This window comes from Tauraco erythrolophus, chromosome 18 (assembly GCF_009769465.1).
Source record: "Tauraco erythrolophus isolate bTauEry1 chromosome 18, bTauEry1.pri, whole genome shotgun sequence".
NCBI lineage: Eukaryota > Metazoa > Chordata > Aves > Musophagiformes > Musophagidae > Tauraco > Tauraco erythrolophus.
The window spans coordinates 15,378,884-15,393,569 of record NC_141482.1 but is presented as its reverse complement, the minus strand read 5'-3'; the positions used below and the strand labels follow the sequence as shown (position 1 = coordinate 15,393,569).

Here is a 14,686-nt window from a genome sequence, read left to right as displayed (position 1 = left end):
GTTGCTGCTTCTTTTGGAGCACATGGAGCTTTCACCCAGAGATTCCCAGGGCAAAACAACATCTTCGGCTGCCTCCCCATCAGCCGTCAGGGGATGAAATCTGTGTGGAAAGGAGATGAGGCCCCTGAGCAAACAAATAAATCGGTGTCAAGTACTGAGAAGGAATGACGTAGAATTAATTATTTTCCCTTGTAAATCTTTTGTTCGGTGCCAGTGATTTTCCTCATTTCCCAGGACTTTGTACAACTGAGCCTCCGTGAAAGGTATTCGTAGGAACGGAGATATCGTTCCTCCCCATCCACTGTGGAAACATTTCTGGGGACATTAAGAACCGCAGATACCTCCATGATCACTCTGCTACTGCTGCAATTATGCGTTAATCTATGAAGAATGGCTGAGGAGCAGTCAATTGAACTGCCTTTCATCTACATGAATTGCACGTGAATCATCCTGATTGCTTTGCAAAGGAGGCTCCTGCAGGACTGACAGTGCCTGAAGGATGCACAGAGGTCTCTGCCTGGCTGAAGAGAAAGTTCTAAAACTTCGGCACTGAGATAGTCTATACTTACCTCTTCTACCTGCCCCATAACATCCAGAGATATCACAACCCCCTGGATATCCAGACTGCCCAGGCTGCCCTCTGACACCAGGAAAACCTTGAGGACCAGCATTTCCAGGGTAACCCTTCGGGCCTGGTTTTCCCAGCACAACTTCTCCTGGTGGGCCTGAAGAAGGAGAAGCACTGTAAGTTATTGCATGTCTACTTTAACTGCTTCAGTGTAATACCTCTACTGTATTTTCTCCATCCTACATGGTGGTTAATTTTCTGAGTATTGTTTCCTCATTTTGGTGGAAGAATTGGACCTGCCAGTGGGAAAACGTCTTCTGAATCCCAGTAACCAGAGCTTATTTTTGACCTTAAGGGTACCCAGTTTGGCTAAAAATGGAGCCTGGTTATAAGAATCCAAAGTCCACTTATGTGTCAATGCAGAAAATCACCTTAACCCCAGGATCCATCTCAGAGTCATTGTATTTTTGTGTATTTAAACCTTTGCTATAAAAATTAAAATACAGAAGAACATGTTTGACCATATTCCCTCAATAGTGCCTGATTTGTTACGTCAGTGGCAAACCTCCCACGGATTTTAAGCAACAGGGATCAGGATGGAGGAGTACGCCAAATCCTGACAGATTAGTCTAAAACCCTTGTGCTTCACGAGCTGAATTTTCAAAGTTTCTATTCCCTGAGCATCTGGTCTTGCATGTAAAAAGGCAGCAAAACTAAAACTCCTTGGATGTGTCTCAGGTCCTTAAAATACATCATTACCTGGGAATGGGTACCAGAGGGAAGGGACTGCTTGGAGCAATCATCTCTTGAGTCCCAGCAGAGAGGAGCCCTCCAGAATGCTGCTGACAGTCCTGGGGTGGGAAGGTCAATCTGCCCCACCACAGTGGTCCTAAGGCTGAACAACGCTTTGAATCTGGCAGCTGGTGAGCTTTGGATGGTCCCACTGGGTCAATACAAAGAGGTCGTATTCATATTCACTCTACCTGTTCTACCTCTGGGTCCTTGGATCCCTTCCTCACTGGCTCCAGGCATCCCTTTTTCTCCTTTGGGCCCTGGGGCACCTAATCAGAGAGAAGAGATAAATGTCACTTCACTGCACTTTGCATTTCACCCTGAATTAATGCTCCCACCAGGCTCTTCTTAGATGTTGAAGAGCAGTAAAGTCATAGCCTTTGGCAACACAGAGAAATATTCATTTCCCTTAATTCTGTCTGGGGACCTACTCTCTTTTCAAGAGTGGCCAGTTGCCCATGACTGATAGGGCTCCAGCCAGCGCTGAGTTGCAGTTAATATGGGTGAAAATCGAGATTTTCACAGAGAAATTCACAGCGCTGGTGTTGGTGCACTGATCTGAGCATGAGGTCCACTCCCATGCTCTTCGCATGGCCCAGACAAGTCACAAAGCTGAACCATCTCTTTGGCCACGTGCTGGTAAGTCAGGATTGCTGTTTTCACAGGAAATTGCTCACGAAACCAGAACATCTCAGTGAAACAGGTGCATTTTGACAAAATACTGGTTTTCATATATTGAAGATGTAAATATTTTGAACAGCTGTGTCCTTTAGATTGTTTTCCACTGAGATCTGTCTTCTCCTATCTCCTCACTCGACGGCAGGTTGTTACTTTCCTTTTCTCTTAAGTGACATTTTTATAAGCTGTGCAGATACCAGCTAAAACAGAATAGTGCCAGAGCAGGAGCTAAACAGAAGGTCCCTAATTACTTGGAGGTGTTAGAACACCACTGAAACCAATGTTTTTAATTTTATTTTGACAGACAACTACTCGAGCCACCGACAAACATCTGCAAATCCATACAAAACGTATCCCCACTATTCCCTCATCCATGTGCAAATGCTGGTGCCACTGTTTGAGATGACATTAATCTGTTTCTTTAGCCACGTGTGAGGCTTTTGTTGTTGGAACTACTGCTCCAGAAACCTACTTCCACTTTGAATATTACTTCAGTTGCCTCATGCCTTCCCTCAGTGTTTTCCAAGACTTATCATTTCTGCCCAGAGGTGATCTGTTCCACTGCCACACGTTCATCCAAATGGCTGTTTCTTCTGCCTTTCTGTAGGGAAAGCCTCCTGCCCTCTAAAATCATCCTCTCCATCCCCCAAAATCTACAAACTGGCCTTCGTCTCAAAGCAGAGCTTGCAAAAAGAGTGGGCTGCATCTGTCTTCTCCCTGCTCTGAGCTATCTAGCTTGTGTTTCTCTTCCTAGAAGAGAAAAGCCCAAGAGGAAAATAGTAATCAGATGAGATAATATCATGAGTTACCTTTACAGTACTGCTTGAGGCACTGAAATATTTAGTTAAAGTATCAAAGTTATAGTAAAAAATGCTTACAAACACTTCTGTCCATACCTCTTTCTCCAGGATACCCATCTTTGCCTCGCTGTCCAGGGATGCCATTTTCTCCTCTTTCTCCGTTGCTTCCAGGGGGACCTGGAGGACCTGGTGGTCCTGGTTCTCCTGGTTTTAACCTTTCTTCCCAAATGGGAACTGGCTTCCTTGCATGTTCATGAATGAATGAGTCAAATTTCAACACGTGAGCTGAGAAGGGAAGACAGAAAATGAGTATTTCTTTGGCTGAGAAATTCAGAAAAGAGATAAAACCAGGGGATGTCATCTAAAAAGGTACTTAAAAATATCAGCTAGTGCTACAAAGCTGTCAGTCCAAACTGAGAAAGCCAGAAACTGAAGAGGAAGATGGGCCAGATGAGTCATGACTTTGCTGCCCGACCTTGGGCAAACCGCTGCTTCTCTTCACGCATCACAGCACAGGAGCTTTACCAAAAATGTCTCATCTCAAGAGGAATCAGAAAAAAATCACCGAAAGAACAATTTCTTTCAAATTAGTTTCAAGCTTGAGAAAAAAAAAAAAAAAAGGAGTCTTTGCAAAGTGCCAAAGGGGTTTCCAAAGAAATGTTTGACAGGTCTCTGTGCTAATACCACCCAATAAAACCGATGTAGCACTGGGAGCCTGTGATGGGACATTTGCTATGCGTGGTGCTCAGCAGAGGAGGAGGAGCTCCCTGGGTCACTGCAGCTTCATGCTGTCTCCCCTCTGGTTCTGTTCACCACTGCTGGAGAGTTGTGAAGACACTCGGGAGCTGGGCTGGTTATACTCACTCTGAATCATCCGCTCACAGGCCTGGCTAACGAGCTGGTAAATTGTGGCCAAGGACTGTGGTTCCCCCTAAAGTGAAACATTTTTTTTTTTATATTTAAAAAAAAAAAAAATAGAAAGTATTAGTATCTTTTTTAAAGGATCGATATCATAATGCATGATAGCTTTCTGCCTGTTCTTTCTGTCAGCTTGAGTTTCAGAGACATTAATTACTGTGAAATTCAGCTTTATTTATTCATTACAAAGCTCTGAAGCCATAGAATTGAAATTGGGAAACATCAATAATTGCTTTTCTCCTACACATCAAAAAGCCCAGACTGAATCTCAATAATTACCGAAGCTACCAAAAAAGGGAGAGTAAATTTCACCCTCAAATTTTATCAAAAAAGATGTTATGTCTGTAACTCAGTGTTCTGTGATATGTAAAACATTTAATATGATCAGATATTACAACGTCCTATCTTTGCCTAAATCTTTTATGAATATTGATTCTTACTGTTGCTGTATTATAAATAAATCATATCTGAGAGGTTCTTTAGAAAGTTTTAGAAAAGCAGGGAAAAGTGATAAAAATGCAAAAAGCTGCTTAAAATTAAACACTGACTCTATCTGTGAAAATTCATAACGAAACACACTGCATGCTTCCAAAAATGTCTATAAAATATACATGTCTGGTTAGATCACTGTGCAGATTACCCAGGCTGAAAAAACAAATCTTAGCACAGCAGCCAAGGGAGGGGAAAAAGGAAAGTCCCACTGCAAAAAAAAAAAATGTATAGAAAAGGAAAAACTGGTGGGAATGGAAGGAGAATGGTGTTAAAAATTTTAATATTGAAGCATTAATTTAAGACAAAGGCAGCTCACTCCTGTTGGAAGCCTGATTCACATCAGTCAGTCTTGGCAATGAGACTGAGACTCCTAGAAAGATGCAGGGTTTCTTTTTAACCAACAGACAGGATGAGAAAAACTTCCTCTCACAATAAAATCACCTCTGAAGGCAGCTCAGGTCTCCCGACCTCAGAGGCTCTGTGCTGGGATGTGCCAGAGGGTTATGACAAATGAGTCCCCTCTTCTGCAATACGTCAAAAAAAGAACAACTCAGTGAAGCCAAGTGGGTTTGGTTTTTCCTTCTCAGCAAAAAAATGGATTTGCAGTTGGCATTTCTTCTTCATTACTACAATTGATACTAAGGAGCTCTTGACTGCTGCAGGATTATTTCTGTCCCACCAGCACAGCCAGTGCAGGTGAATGGAAAGGCAACACGCTATAGGTACACGAAGTTATCCAACACTAGAAAGCTCTGGGGTGTATTTGGAAGCACAGTTTGCAAAGCAGGTCACCACATCCACTTTTCTGAGTGTAGGATACAGGGGCAGCGTTGCTGCCTAGCAACACAAAAACTCACTTTCTCTCCTCTTTCTCCTTTTGGACCCGGCAGCCCCTACAAGGAAGGAAAAGAAAAAAAAAAAGAAAGTCTAGGGAAAGGAAGAGCAGAAGAAAACAAAAAAAAAAAATCAATGAGGATGTGGGTTATGTTAGCGGGACACGGAGCACAAAGTTTGTTTCCCACACTCTTGGGAAAACAAGAGTTGATTCCTTGACCTCACAACAGCGACTAGAATAGCTTCAAGCTCTTAGGAATATTTTGTTTATTTTTTAAGAAAAAGAATAGTAAAAAAGCAGCTGGAGCAGTGCCATAAAGCACCATGAACAGGGATGCAGAAATTCCTCAGATACAATCTTAGAATGGATTTCCCAACATAGCAGGTGGTTTTTAACATCTGAGAAGAAGAAATAACTGTGACATCTAGACCTATGGTTTCCCCTACAAGCCCAACGCTGGCTACTCCAGCTCAGGACTTGCTCTGACTTTATTCTAGAATCTTACACCAGAAATTTGTTTGGATGTTGGGTTTTGTGTAGCTTGAGAATCCACAGAGAGCAAAGGGAGGTGGGATTTGTTAAATGCTTTATCAACAGTTAAGTAGCCAGGGCTTTGCACATCCAGACGTCTACTTAACAAGGATGAGTGTGAATTAAAAATATTGTTTAGACTCTGAGGGAGAGCTGCTGTGGGAGCAGCTTGTTTCCACTCAATTATTTCATGTCTTGGCCTCCTTTGAGACCCAAAAGCAGCAACTTACTGTTGGCCCAACATCACCCGGAGGTCCCTTCTCACCACTGCTGCCTCGGGAGCCTGTCGCTCCTTGGAAACCCTGCAGACATTAATCACAAGACACAGATAAAAGTCCAGTTACTTCCTAACTTTCTTCTTTTTCTCTTCAAGGCTGACATCTCCCTACAGTTCCAGGGGCACCAGCAGTTTGAGTTTAGAGGACTCTAGCAAGGGCATTGTAGCCTTAAGCTTTATGTCAGTACCTCGTCCAGCCATGAGTCCAGAGTGAAGAGCGTATCGTGTATGAGTCATGTTCACATCATTTCCTATTACTGTCTCAATTATGGCCAAGCCAGCAAAGCTGAGTGGTGCCAACAAACTGCAAAGTGTTTTTTACCCTACAGGCTTTAGATCCTTCATTATATATTCAGATTTAGGCACAGCCTAGAACATAACCCTTTTCTTCAGCTTCCTAATACCATGCTGATGTTTCCTTTTTCCTTTGAGACCTGCGTTTGCCTCTAATACATTACAACAGTAACAGCAGCTTAGAGAGTGGGAAGTGCCTTCTTTGGTCATCTCCTCTTTGTGAAGTTTCTGTGGCCTTTGGAGCCATAAAGGGAAGAAAAAACCAAGCCGAAAGCAGCCAGTAGAAATACTTTCTTCTATAATTTTCCAGCTGTTACGTTTAAGCTCAATAGAGATTAGCAGCACTTCTGATCAGTGAAAATGAAAGAAGTCTTCAAGGCAGCACCAGAACATCTTGCAGAGCCTGCTCTGGAGGCTGCAGTGTTCTCCTTGTTTTTAAAGAGCTGAGGTTCAACCAGGCTGCCTCCACATCTTCCCAGGATGAGCGACTCAAAGTAATGAGCTGAATTCCACCTCAGCTCCCACAAACACCTGACTTCACCACAACTACTGTGGGGTCTAACGCAAAGACAGCAGTGAGCAATCCCCCTCTCACACTATTCAAGATTGCCAAATTCCTTATAACTCAGCAGTGAGAAACAGCAACCATCAGGCCCACCACCCACCACCTAAAACCAAATTTGGTTCAGTTTCCCATGTAAAGTGACGTGCACCTGTTTCACAGAACTTGGAAGGGCTGTGGTGCCTACAAATTAGCAGATAGATGTAAATCAACAGATCTTAAGGTTCTGCTATCCCGAGCACAACAGAGTGCAAATATACCCACCTACATACAGCCCTGGCAGCAGATATTGGATATGGTGTGGGGGGAAACCTTTCACACCTGTTTGCATCCTCCAGCTCCTACAGATTTCAGTCTAACAAGCCCAGGTACCTCAAACTCAACCAACAGTTGAGAAACAGTAGCACCAGGGAAGCAAAAATAGCAGAACAAGCATCTCCTTGCTGGGGCAAAGCTTCCCACGAGCTCCTGATGAGGAAGAGTTTTCAGTATGCATCACCCACAGTGAGTACTCACCCTTGGTCCAGGAGGTCCTGGAGGCCCAGCTGTGCCTTCTAATCCCCTCACCCCCTGCAAAACCAAATCCAGCCATTTATTAACGAGAGGATTCAAAGAGACCCAGTAAGTAGTGAGGTGGTTTTTCCCATGTGCTGCTTTTAACAGAAGCTTAGTAGGAACTGGTAAAAAATGCATCTGCCAAGCAGGCAAGAAGGGCGGCACCTGGCCAAATTTGGCCACACTTGAGATTACTCCCTATTTTTTTTCCCCCAATCCCTCTGGTTTTGTGAAAAGACCATTCACTTGTACACTGAGTGCGTTAGGAGAGCTGGATGCTTCGGGTCTCTGCTGGTACACTCACAGCACCCATGCATTACAAAAAAAAAGAAATCGGAGGTGAGATGTTTTACCTTTGCACCTTGAAGACCATCCCTGCCTGGAGCTCCCTGCACACCAGGAATGCCCTGTAAATCAGAATTGTTGGGTAAAGTTGGCGTCTGATTGTCAGTGCCCTACTTCATCTTTTAACAGGGGACATAAGGAAAAAGATGCAAGAAAAACAGTTATTCATTAAACAGAGCAATCACTGTTATCCCACCTTTGATTCCACTATATCTAGCTTCCAGATAGGTCTGTCTTTCTTGCACCAACTAACTCAGTTTCCCTTGGGAAATGAAAGACAGTTTCCAAGCAGACAACAGTAACAACTCTATGGCTTTTCAATCTTGCTTAAAGTTGTTACTGGGAAAAATGGACAAACTTTTGAGATAGTTGGAAGGAATGGTGTCTACTGTTACCTGCATGCCAGGACTTCCAGTGTCTCCTTTCTCTCCTTTAATTCCTGGTGGTCCCTTGGATTAAAATAGAAGCACAGTTAGGCACACTGCAGCATCCTTTAAGGCAAACACCATCCTGCTGCTCCAAATCCACGTCCCAAGTTGCTCCTGCTTTTGGTTGTCCTACAGGAACTTTGCAGCCACACCATGTGCATGGAGTTTCTGGCATCCCAGACACGCACACAGCAGCCTCCACCTCCACCCCTTGCCAAGCAAAGATGATCATTGCAAAGAAAAATTCCTGAACACTCCTCTGGGCTGTTTTCATTGAAGACACGTCAGGGAGAGTCTGGACAAACGCAGCCTTTTGCCAGAATGACCAAGGGCAGGGCCTCATCAGCATGAAAAAATGATCATCATTGCTCCCTAGCACAGCTGTCCAGCTGTTAGTAAGGATGATGTAAGTACGTAGATCACGTTTTGAGGGCTTTATTGAGACACTGATTCCTAAGACGTGTTCTAACTGCAAAGAGCAAGTGGCAGAAAAAGGCAGTGAAATAGATCACGTACCACAGGACCCTGAACCGTGATTCCTTGGGAACCTGGAGAGCCTTGTTGGCCACTGGGACCCTCTGGTCCTACTTGTCCAGGTGGGCCTGGTTCACCCTAAAGCCAAAGACATGAAATCAAATGTAAGGAAAGAAAGCAATTAGTGCCTGAGCTCCACATGGGCTGCACTGAATGACCTCGGCCAGCATGAACCATCTGCAGGATTCAAGACAAAGTCAGGACATATTGAGGGGATCTCTAGTAACCTCAGCTGCCTTTGCCTTTTTAGTCCAAGGTTTTTGTGCATCTTTCATGGGAGAAAACACCAAAGCTGCTGATGGTGCATAGCAAAGTACAATTCACCATCCGAGCAGCGGCTTGCTCTTGTTATTTAAGGTGGCCAGAGAGCAAAGGGAAACATTCCTTAACCCGTGGCTGAGATATCCATTAATTCTCATTCTTTTCCCAAAATCTTTCCCCTGTAACCATGCTGCTTTCCCAGACGTTACTCCGAAGAAGGGACCAACGGGCTGTGTTGATCAGTGGAGCAGTAAACTCCAGCCATTCCCTGTGCTCACCTTGGGATTGCTCCTGAAGGCTTTGTGTGGTTCTTGTTCTGCTTCACTCCTCACGCTGCTCTGCCCCAGAGCACCACCAGCCTGTCTGGTTCAGAGGCTTGGCAGCCAGAACAAGCACAGTGCAAAGACTGACCATTTCCAGCAAGGCTGCTTTCAGAGAACAGTGCTGACCACGTACGTTGCATTTATCCAGCACGCTCAGGTCCACCAGCTCAATTTCCAAAATCCAACTGAGCATTTAATTAATAATAAACGTTCCTATCCTCCTCAATATGTCAGTTCTTAAGGCTCTGTTGGGCTCTGCTCGGTGCAGTGAGACAGTCCCCAGCCTAAGGAGTCCATCTCAGACTGGGAATGAACACATCCAGCTGCTCTAACAGAGGAGCCCCCGCTCCGGCATCACGCCTCCGACGCAGCCTGGAGCAAACAAAGCCAGCGGGGTGCTGAGTGTCAGGACTCACCTTGGGCCCTGGCTCCCCCTGCTCCCCTTGCGGTCCTCTCCTCCCAGGGCTGCCCTGCCAGTAGGACACAAAGCTGCTGTTATGATATATATTATATCTGTACTTATTATATACAATGTCACTATTTATATAGTATATATAATTATTATTATATATATAACTTGAGCAACAGGGTCTAGTGGAAGGTGTCCTTGCCCATGGCAGGGGGGTCAGAACTAGATCTTTAAGGTCCCTTCCAACTCAAACCATTCTCTGATTCTATGATAACATCATAATCTTTATTGTTATGTAACCAGAAGCCTGGGGACAGAAGTTGGTGCACTTTGCTGTGCACACAATGAAAGATGTTTCCTGTCCTGGAGACCTCATGGCATATGGAGACAAGAAGAAAATGAATCAAGTCATCTGGCAAATGTGGAAAAGAGGAGAAGAGAGGAACAGCACAGCCCCTCTGTGCCAGGCGGTGGGTACGCTGGACTCATCACCAGCACAGAGGGATGAAGTTCCAACCTTCTCAACCTTCTCCCTCCAACTCCCCCAGCAAATCCATAGGAACATGGGAACACACTGGAGAAAGAAGAGGTGCTCTCATCTATAACCCTTTGGGACTATGTTGGTTTTTATAGCATCATGTCAAGAGAATAGATATACACTGAGATCAGGGACAGCAACCAGCTCTGGAGAGACCTGGCTTAGCTCTGCATCTGCATAACTGCTGGATGGAGAGAAGAAACCAATCTTCTGGCATGAACCAGTGTCATGTGAACTTTTGACATCTTAATCTGAAAGTTTCTATTCTTGACTCTAAAATAAACTAATGGATCTGAATTAAGAAGCACGGACAGGGAGCTTTGGGAAAGGTGCTTTCAGAAGCACCCAGAAGCTCATTTCAGAATGGACCTGGTCAAAAACACTCATTAAGGACAGTGGGTGGGACACGATCTTGCTAACTGGAGTTTTAAAAATAGCAACCGAGTGCTCTTGTAACTGCAGCAAATTACCAAAGGTTTAGTGGTGTGAAGATAAGGTTATGTGTCAAAACTGTGTTTTCTATAATGCTTAAAAGAGTCCTGCTCTTTAAAGGGTCGTGCTGCAGAGATGTTTAAACCACAGGGCAATGCAACCTGGTAATTATGCACTTAGAATATTGAAGCAAAGTCTGAGAGTGGAGCGTGCTGTGTAATTAAACTTCCACCAGAATGAGCAAGTAATTACTCTGCAACGAGGCGCTGTTCCTTGCAAAGCGTGGAACTGAATTCACAGTTCAACCACTGTAATGCAAGAGGTGATCTGAAAGGGGGCCAATGTTTTTTTTTAATGGTTATTTTCCAGGAAAAAAGCACCCAGAGTGGTTGAAACGGGGTGCTCTGGACAGGTTGTCAGGTTTCGGTTGCATTGTGCAAATAAAATGTTTTCCCCCAGACTTCCAAAAAGCAAACTTTTTTAATAACTTCTTCCTAGTGTTTAACTGGAATATTTTCTCCTGGAATAGGGACTGCCCATGGTGACTCTCCTGTGTCTGTCATGGATAAGGCAAAACATTTCATCTGCCCTTTGTCCCTGACCGTGTTACGTATTTAATGACTGTTACCCCTTCCCCACCATTTTCCTCAGGGTTTTCTTGCAGCTCCCATTCACGGTAAAGACAGCATGCTCTGGGGTCTGCTTTGGGCAGGACTGCAACATCTCCCCTTCCTCTTTACACTGCCCACCCACACAGACACTTACAAGGCTCCCACTTAACACCGAAACCAGGTAGGAAGGTTTTGTGGTGGTGTTTTCACCCGCAAAGAGTTTCAGAGCCTCCAATCCACAAAACCTCTGCAGGCACCAGGGTGATCTGTCCTCCTCTCCTAAGAGGATTAACGTGGCACCAGGAACTGCTCAGCCTGTTCCCAGCTGCAGCTGTTGCATTGCCAACTCCCTGTCTCCCCGTTTCATCAGCATCTCAAATCTGAAGGGCACCTCTCAGCCTTGCATTGGCATGAGGAGGACAGCAAAGTTTCCTGAGGTAGGACAAGTGGAAACAGCCTCAAGTTGCACCAGCGGAGGTTTAGATTGGATATTAGGAAAAATTTCTTCACCAAAAGGGTCGTCAAGCATTGGAACAGGCTGCCCAGGGAAGTGGTGGAGTCACCATCCCTGGAGGCATGTAGACGTGGTGCTTGGGGACATGGTTAGTGGTGGGCTTAGTAGTGTTAGGTTAATGGTTGGACTTGATGAACTTAAGAGACTTTTCCAACTGAAGTGTTTCCATGATTCTAAACTCTCATGGAGCCCCAGGAGCGTTATCCTCATGCCTGGTGTGCCCAAACAACACGAAGCAACACCAGTTTATGCATTATACTGTGTCGAAGGGTGAACTTACAGGAGGCCCCGGAGGTCCTGGCAAGCCCGGGCGGCCAGAAGTACAAGAGCAGGCAGGAGCTAAGGTAGGGCAGGTCTCCTCGTCCCTCTGAAACAAAAGCAAGCCAAAGTGGCATGAGCAGATGCGTAGCAGGAGTGAGATGGATCACAGGCAACATTTTCAGTGTTTCAAAATTCAGTCTTTTAGTTGGAGAAAAGTAGAAGTTTCCTCTACTCCACTGAGACGTTTTGTGAGCAATTGAGTGCTTTATTTTTCTGTCAAATAACAAGTTTAGACAAAAAAATGTGAACCAGCCCTGCCTGAAATTTGCATAACACATACTGGAAGATAATTTTCTCCTTGCTAATTATTTATACACCCCACAAAACAACTTTCTGTGTTGAGAAGAAAACTTGAAAGGAGGAGCAGGGGGGTGTTGTGACTCAGGGCTGAGGTGGCAGCAAAGCCGTAGGACTCTCAGGGCTGCTGCCACAGATGACGTCATGACAGGAGGGATATACACTGCAGCAGGATTTGGAATTTTCTTTCCTTTTGAAGCAAACACAGTTTTGTTCACTTCGCCAAGAAACATATAGACATTATTCCCAGGAGAAAAGGAAAAAAAATAAATAATGGTTTCCCTCTTGAGTCTACCAAAATCATTTGCAGTGTCACTTCTGTGCCATGGACTTGTTCCATAATCTCCAGCTTCATTAGCTCATCCCCTGCTCAATTAGCAGAGTGGTCCCTCTTGTCTTACCAGTGCAGGGAGGTCACAGCATCGGTCTCCCTCTGCCCCCACACTGCTGCACAGGATCTGCAGAGATTGCAGCTGGAACTGCGGAAAAAAGAGTTTGACAAGAAAGTAGCATTGGCACACACCGTCCATCACCAAACCTCACGACGTTCAAGTGCTAAAAATAATCATCAGTGATGATTTGACAGGACTCCTGCATGTGGTCCTGACTATAATTGTGCCAAAAAAAGACATAAGATGAAAAGTTCCCCCAGCCATTTGGTGTTTCACCAGCCCACAGGTCTCTGTGTCTTGCTATGCAAGTCAACAAGCAGCTTCACATCAGCAAAAGCCAAATCTCTAATTTACTCGCAACCCTGCAACAGCAGGCAGGTTCTCAAGCAATTGGGCTTCAGCATCACCAAAAGATGAAAAGAAAACTTTGCTTTGCTCCCCCTTAGGGGCATGGAGATAAGAGCAAACGTGGCAGCAGCCTTTCCCAGGACAGATGTGATCCCCTCCCAAGAAACTCCAACCTGTCTCTCTCTCCACATCCTTCGCAACTGCCACATCTTCCTGTTCTGATTAACACAGGAACACACACTGCACAAAGCCAAACCAAAATAATGAGGCAGAGATATTTTTTTTTTCTTTCCCTGATACCATTTCTCATCTTTTTTTTTTTTTTTTCCTTCCACTCCATGCATTTAACAACAAGCAAGTTGTACAGCCCAGGGAGCGCGACACGCAGCATACAGATATAGATGAGCCCCGTAGACCAAGTGGCATTTAAAGACATCTTAAATTAAATGAGGTTCCACGATAACCAGTAATGAGATGCTCTGTGTTCTCAAGGGCAGCAGAGCTGTGGAAGACGTGAAGCTTTGCTGGAAAGGCAATGGGAGCAGGGATGGCACAAAGCGGGTCGTTACTTGGCTAGGGCTGTCTCACTGCGCTGCTGGCAGGGAGAATTTGGGAGGGATAAGGAGAGCACAGATTCCTGCCTTGTTGCCCACAGGTTTGTGACCAAATTGACACGGAATTTATTCAGGAAATAAGTAAATACTGCTTGAATACTATTGTCCCCTGGTTTGTTATACAGCTGACCCCACATCTTACAGGCAATTCCAATGTCTGCTTTTTCCCTGGAATATCCCAGATTCTGCTTCTCTGTTTGCAGCTGGGGAGGCACACGGAACAAAAAGGTTTTATTGTGCTGCTTTGAGGCAAGGCAAGTTGTAAATTAACTGATTCACTGTTTTCCCCTGGACTTCTAGATCTAGAAGCAGAGCCAAGGAGTAAAAGCTTCACCCAAGTCCTGCTAGCACATCGTGAGTGATGAACTCGCCCCTTGTTCTGCACGTTTAACACTTGAGTTTCATGGAGTGAGTACAGCAGCAGACTGCCAGGTGATGGCATACGTGGGTGGTTTTGCCCTTAGGACCATGTGCTGGGCTGTCACAGGGCACTGCACCAAGTCCACACTTTCCCTTATTCTTTCCTCTCGTGGGGAGTGGGCTCTCCGCAGTGCCGTGCCATGCAGCGAGGACATACCCGCAGGCTGGCACCGAACGTTTGCGTTGTTTTTTTTTTTTTTTTTCAAGTAACTGCTGACAAAGAGCCTCTATACTGAAGAGTATTTTCCTAGCATCTGCATGCAGATAGGCAAACCCAACACGCTGGAGACGGAGGCACTTCCAGCCCTGCTGCCTTCCGTCACTGGCATTTCCCAGTATCACTGGGAGGGGATTGATGTGCACAGTCTTCCATTGCAGAAGCAATTCCCAAACCTTCCTATCTGCTTCAGCCTGTTAGTGCAGGGTCTGTGCTTTGGTGGTTCCCGGGAGATGCAGCCAGCTGAAGGCACCTCGGGACACGCTCACTCTGCTGCCTCCGATCACAGAGCTCAGGCGGAGGTGGGAGGGTGATGGGGAGAAACACTGCGCTGGGAAAGCTCATTAAAACGGCAGAGATCAGTGGGATCAGGACACGAC

At 45.2% G+C, this 14,686-nt stretch overlaps 1 protein-coding gene across 1 annotated transcript in view; it reads right to left on the bottom strand.

The window, feature by feature from the left end:
* The window catches only part of COL20A1 (collagen type XX alpha 1 chain), a 47,886-nt gene continuing 33,200 nt past the window's right edge, over positions 1-14,686 (bottom strand). The window contains exons 26-39 of the mRNA XM_086622874.1: positions 12,717-12,794; positions 11,978-12,064; positions 9,610-9,663; positions 8,592-8,687; positions 8,043-8,096; positions 7,656-7,709; positions 7,264-7,317; positions 5,845-5,916; positions 5,106-5,141; positions 3,703-3,769; positions 2,935-3,123; positions 1,552-1,629; positions 570-725; positions 1-100 (exon numbers count right to left, since the gene is read on the bottom strand). Of these exons, the coding sequence (XP_086479000.1) occupies positions 87-100; positions 570-725; positions 1,552-1,629; positions 2,935-3,123; positions 3,703-3,769; positions 5,106-5,141; positions 5,845-5,916; positions 7,264-7,317; positions 7,656-7,709; positions 8,043-8,096; positions 8,592-8,687; positions 9,610-9,663; positions 11,978-12,064; positions 12,717-12,794 (1,089 nt within the window). The 3' untranslated portion in view covers positions 1-86. The remainder of the gene's footprint in view (positions 101-569; positions 726-1,551; positions 1,630-2,934; positions 3,124-3,702; positions 3,770-5,105; positions 5,142-5,844; positions 5,917-7,263; positions 7,318-7,655; positions 7,710-8,042; positions 8,097-8,591; positions 8,688-9,609; positions 9,664-11,977; positions 12,065-12,716; positions 12,795-14,686) is intronic.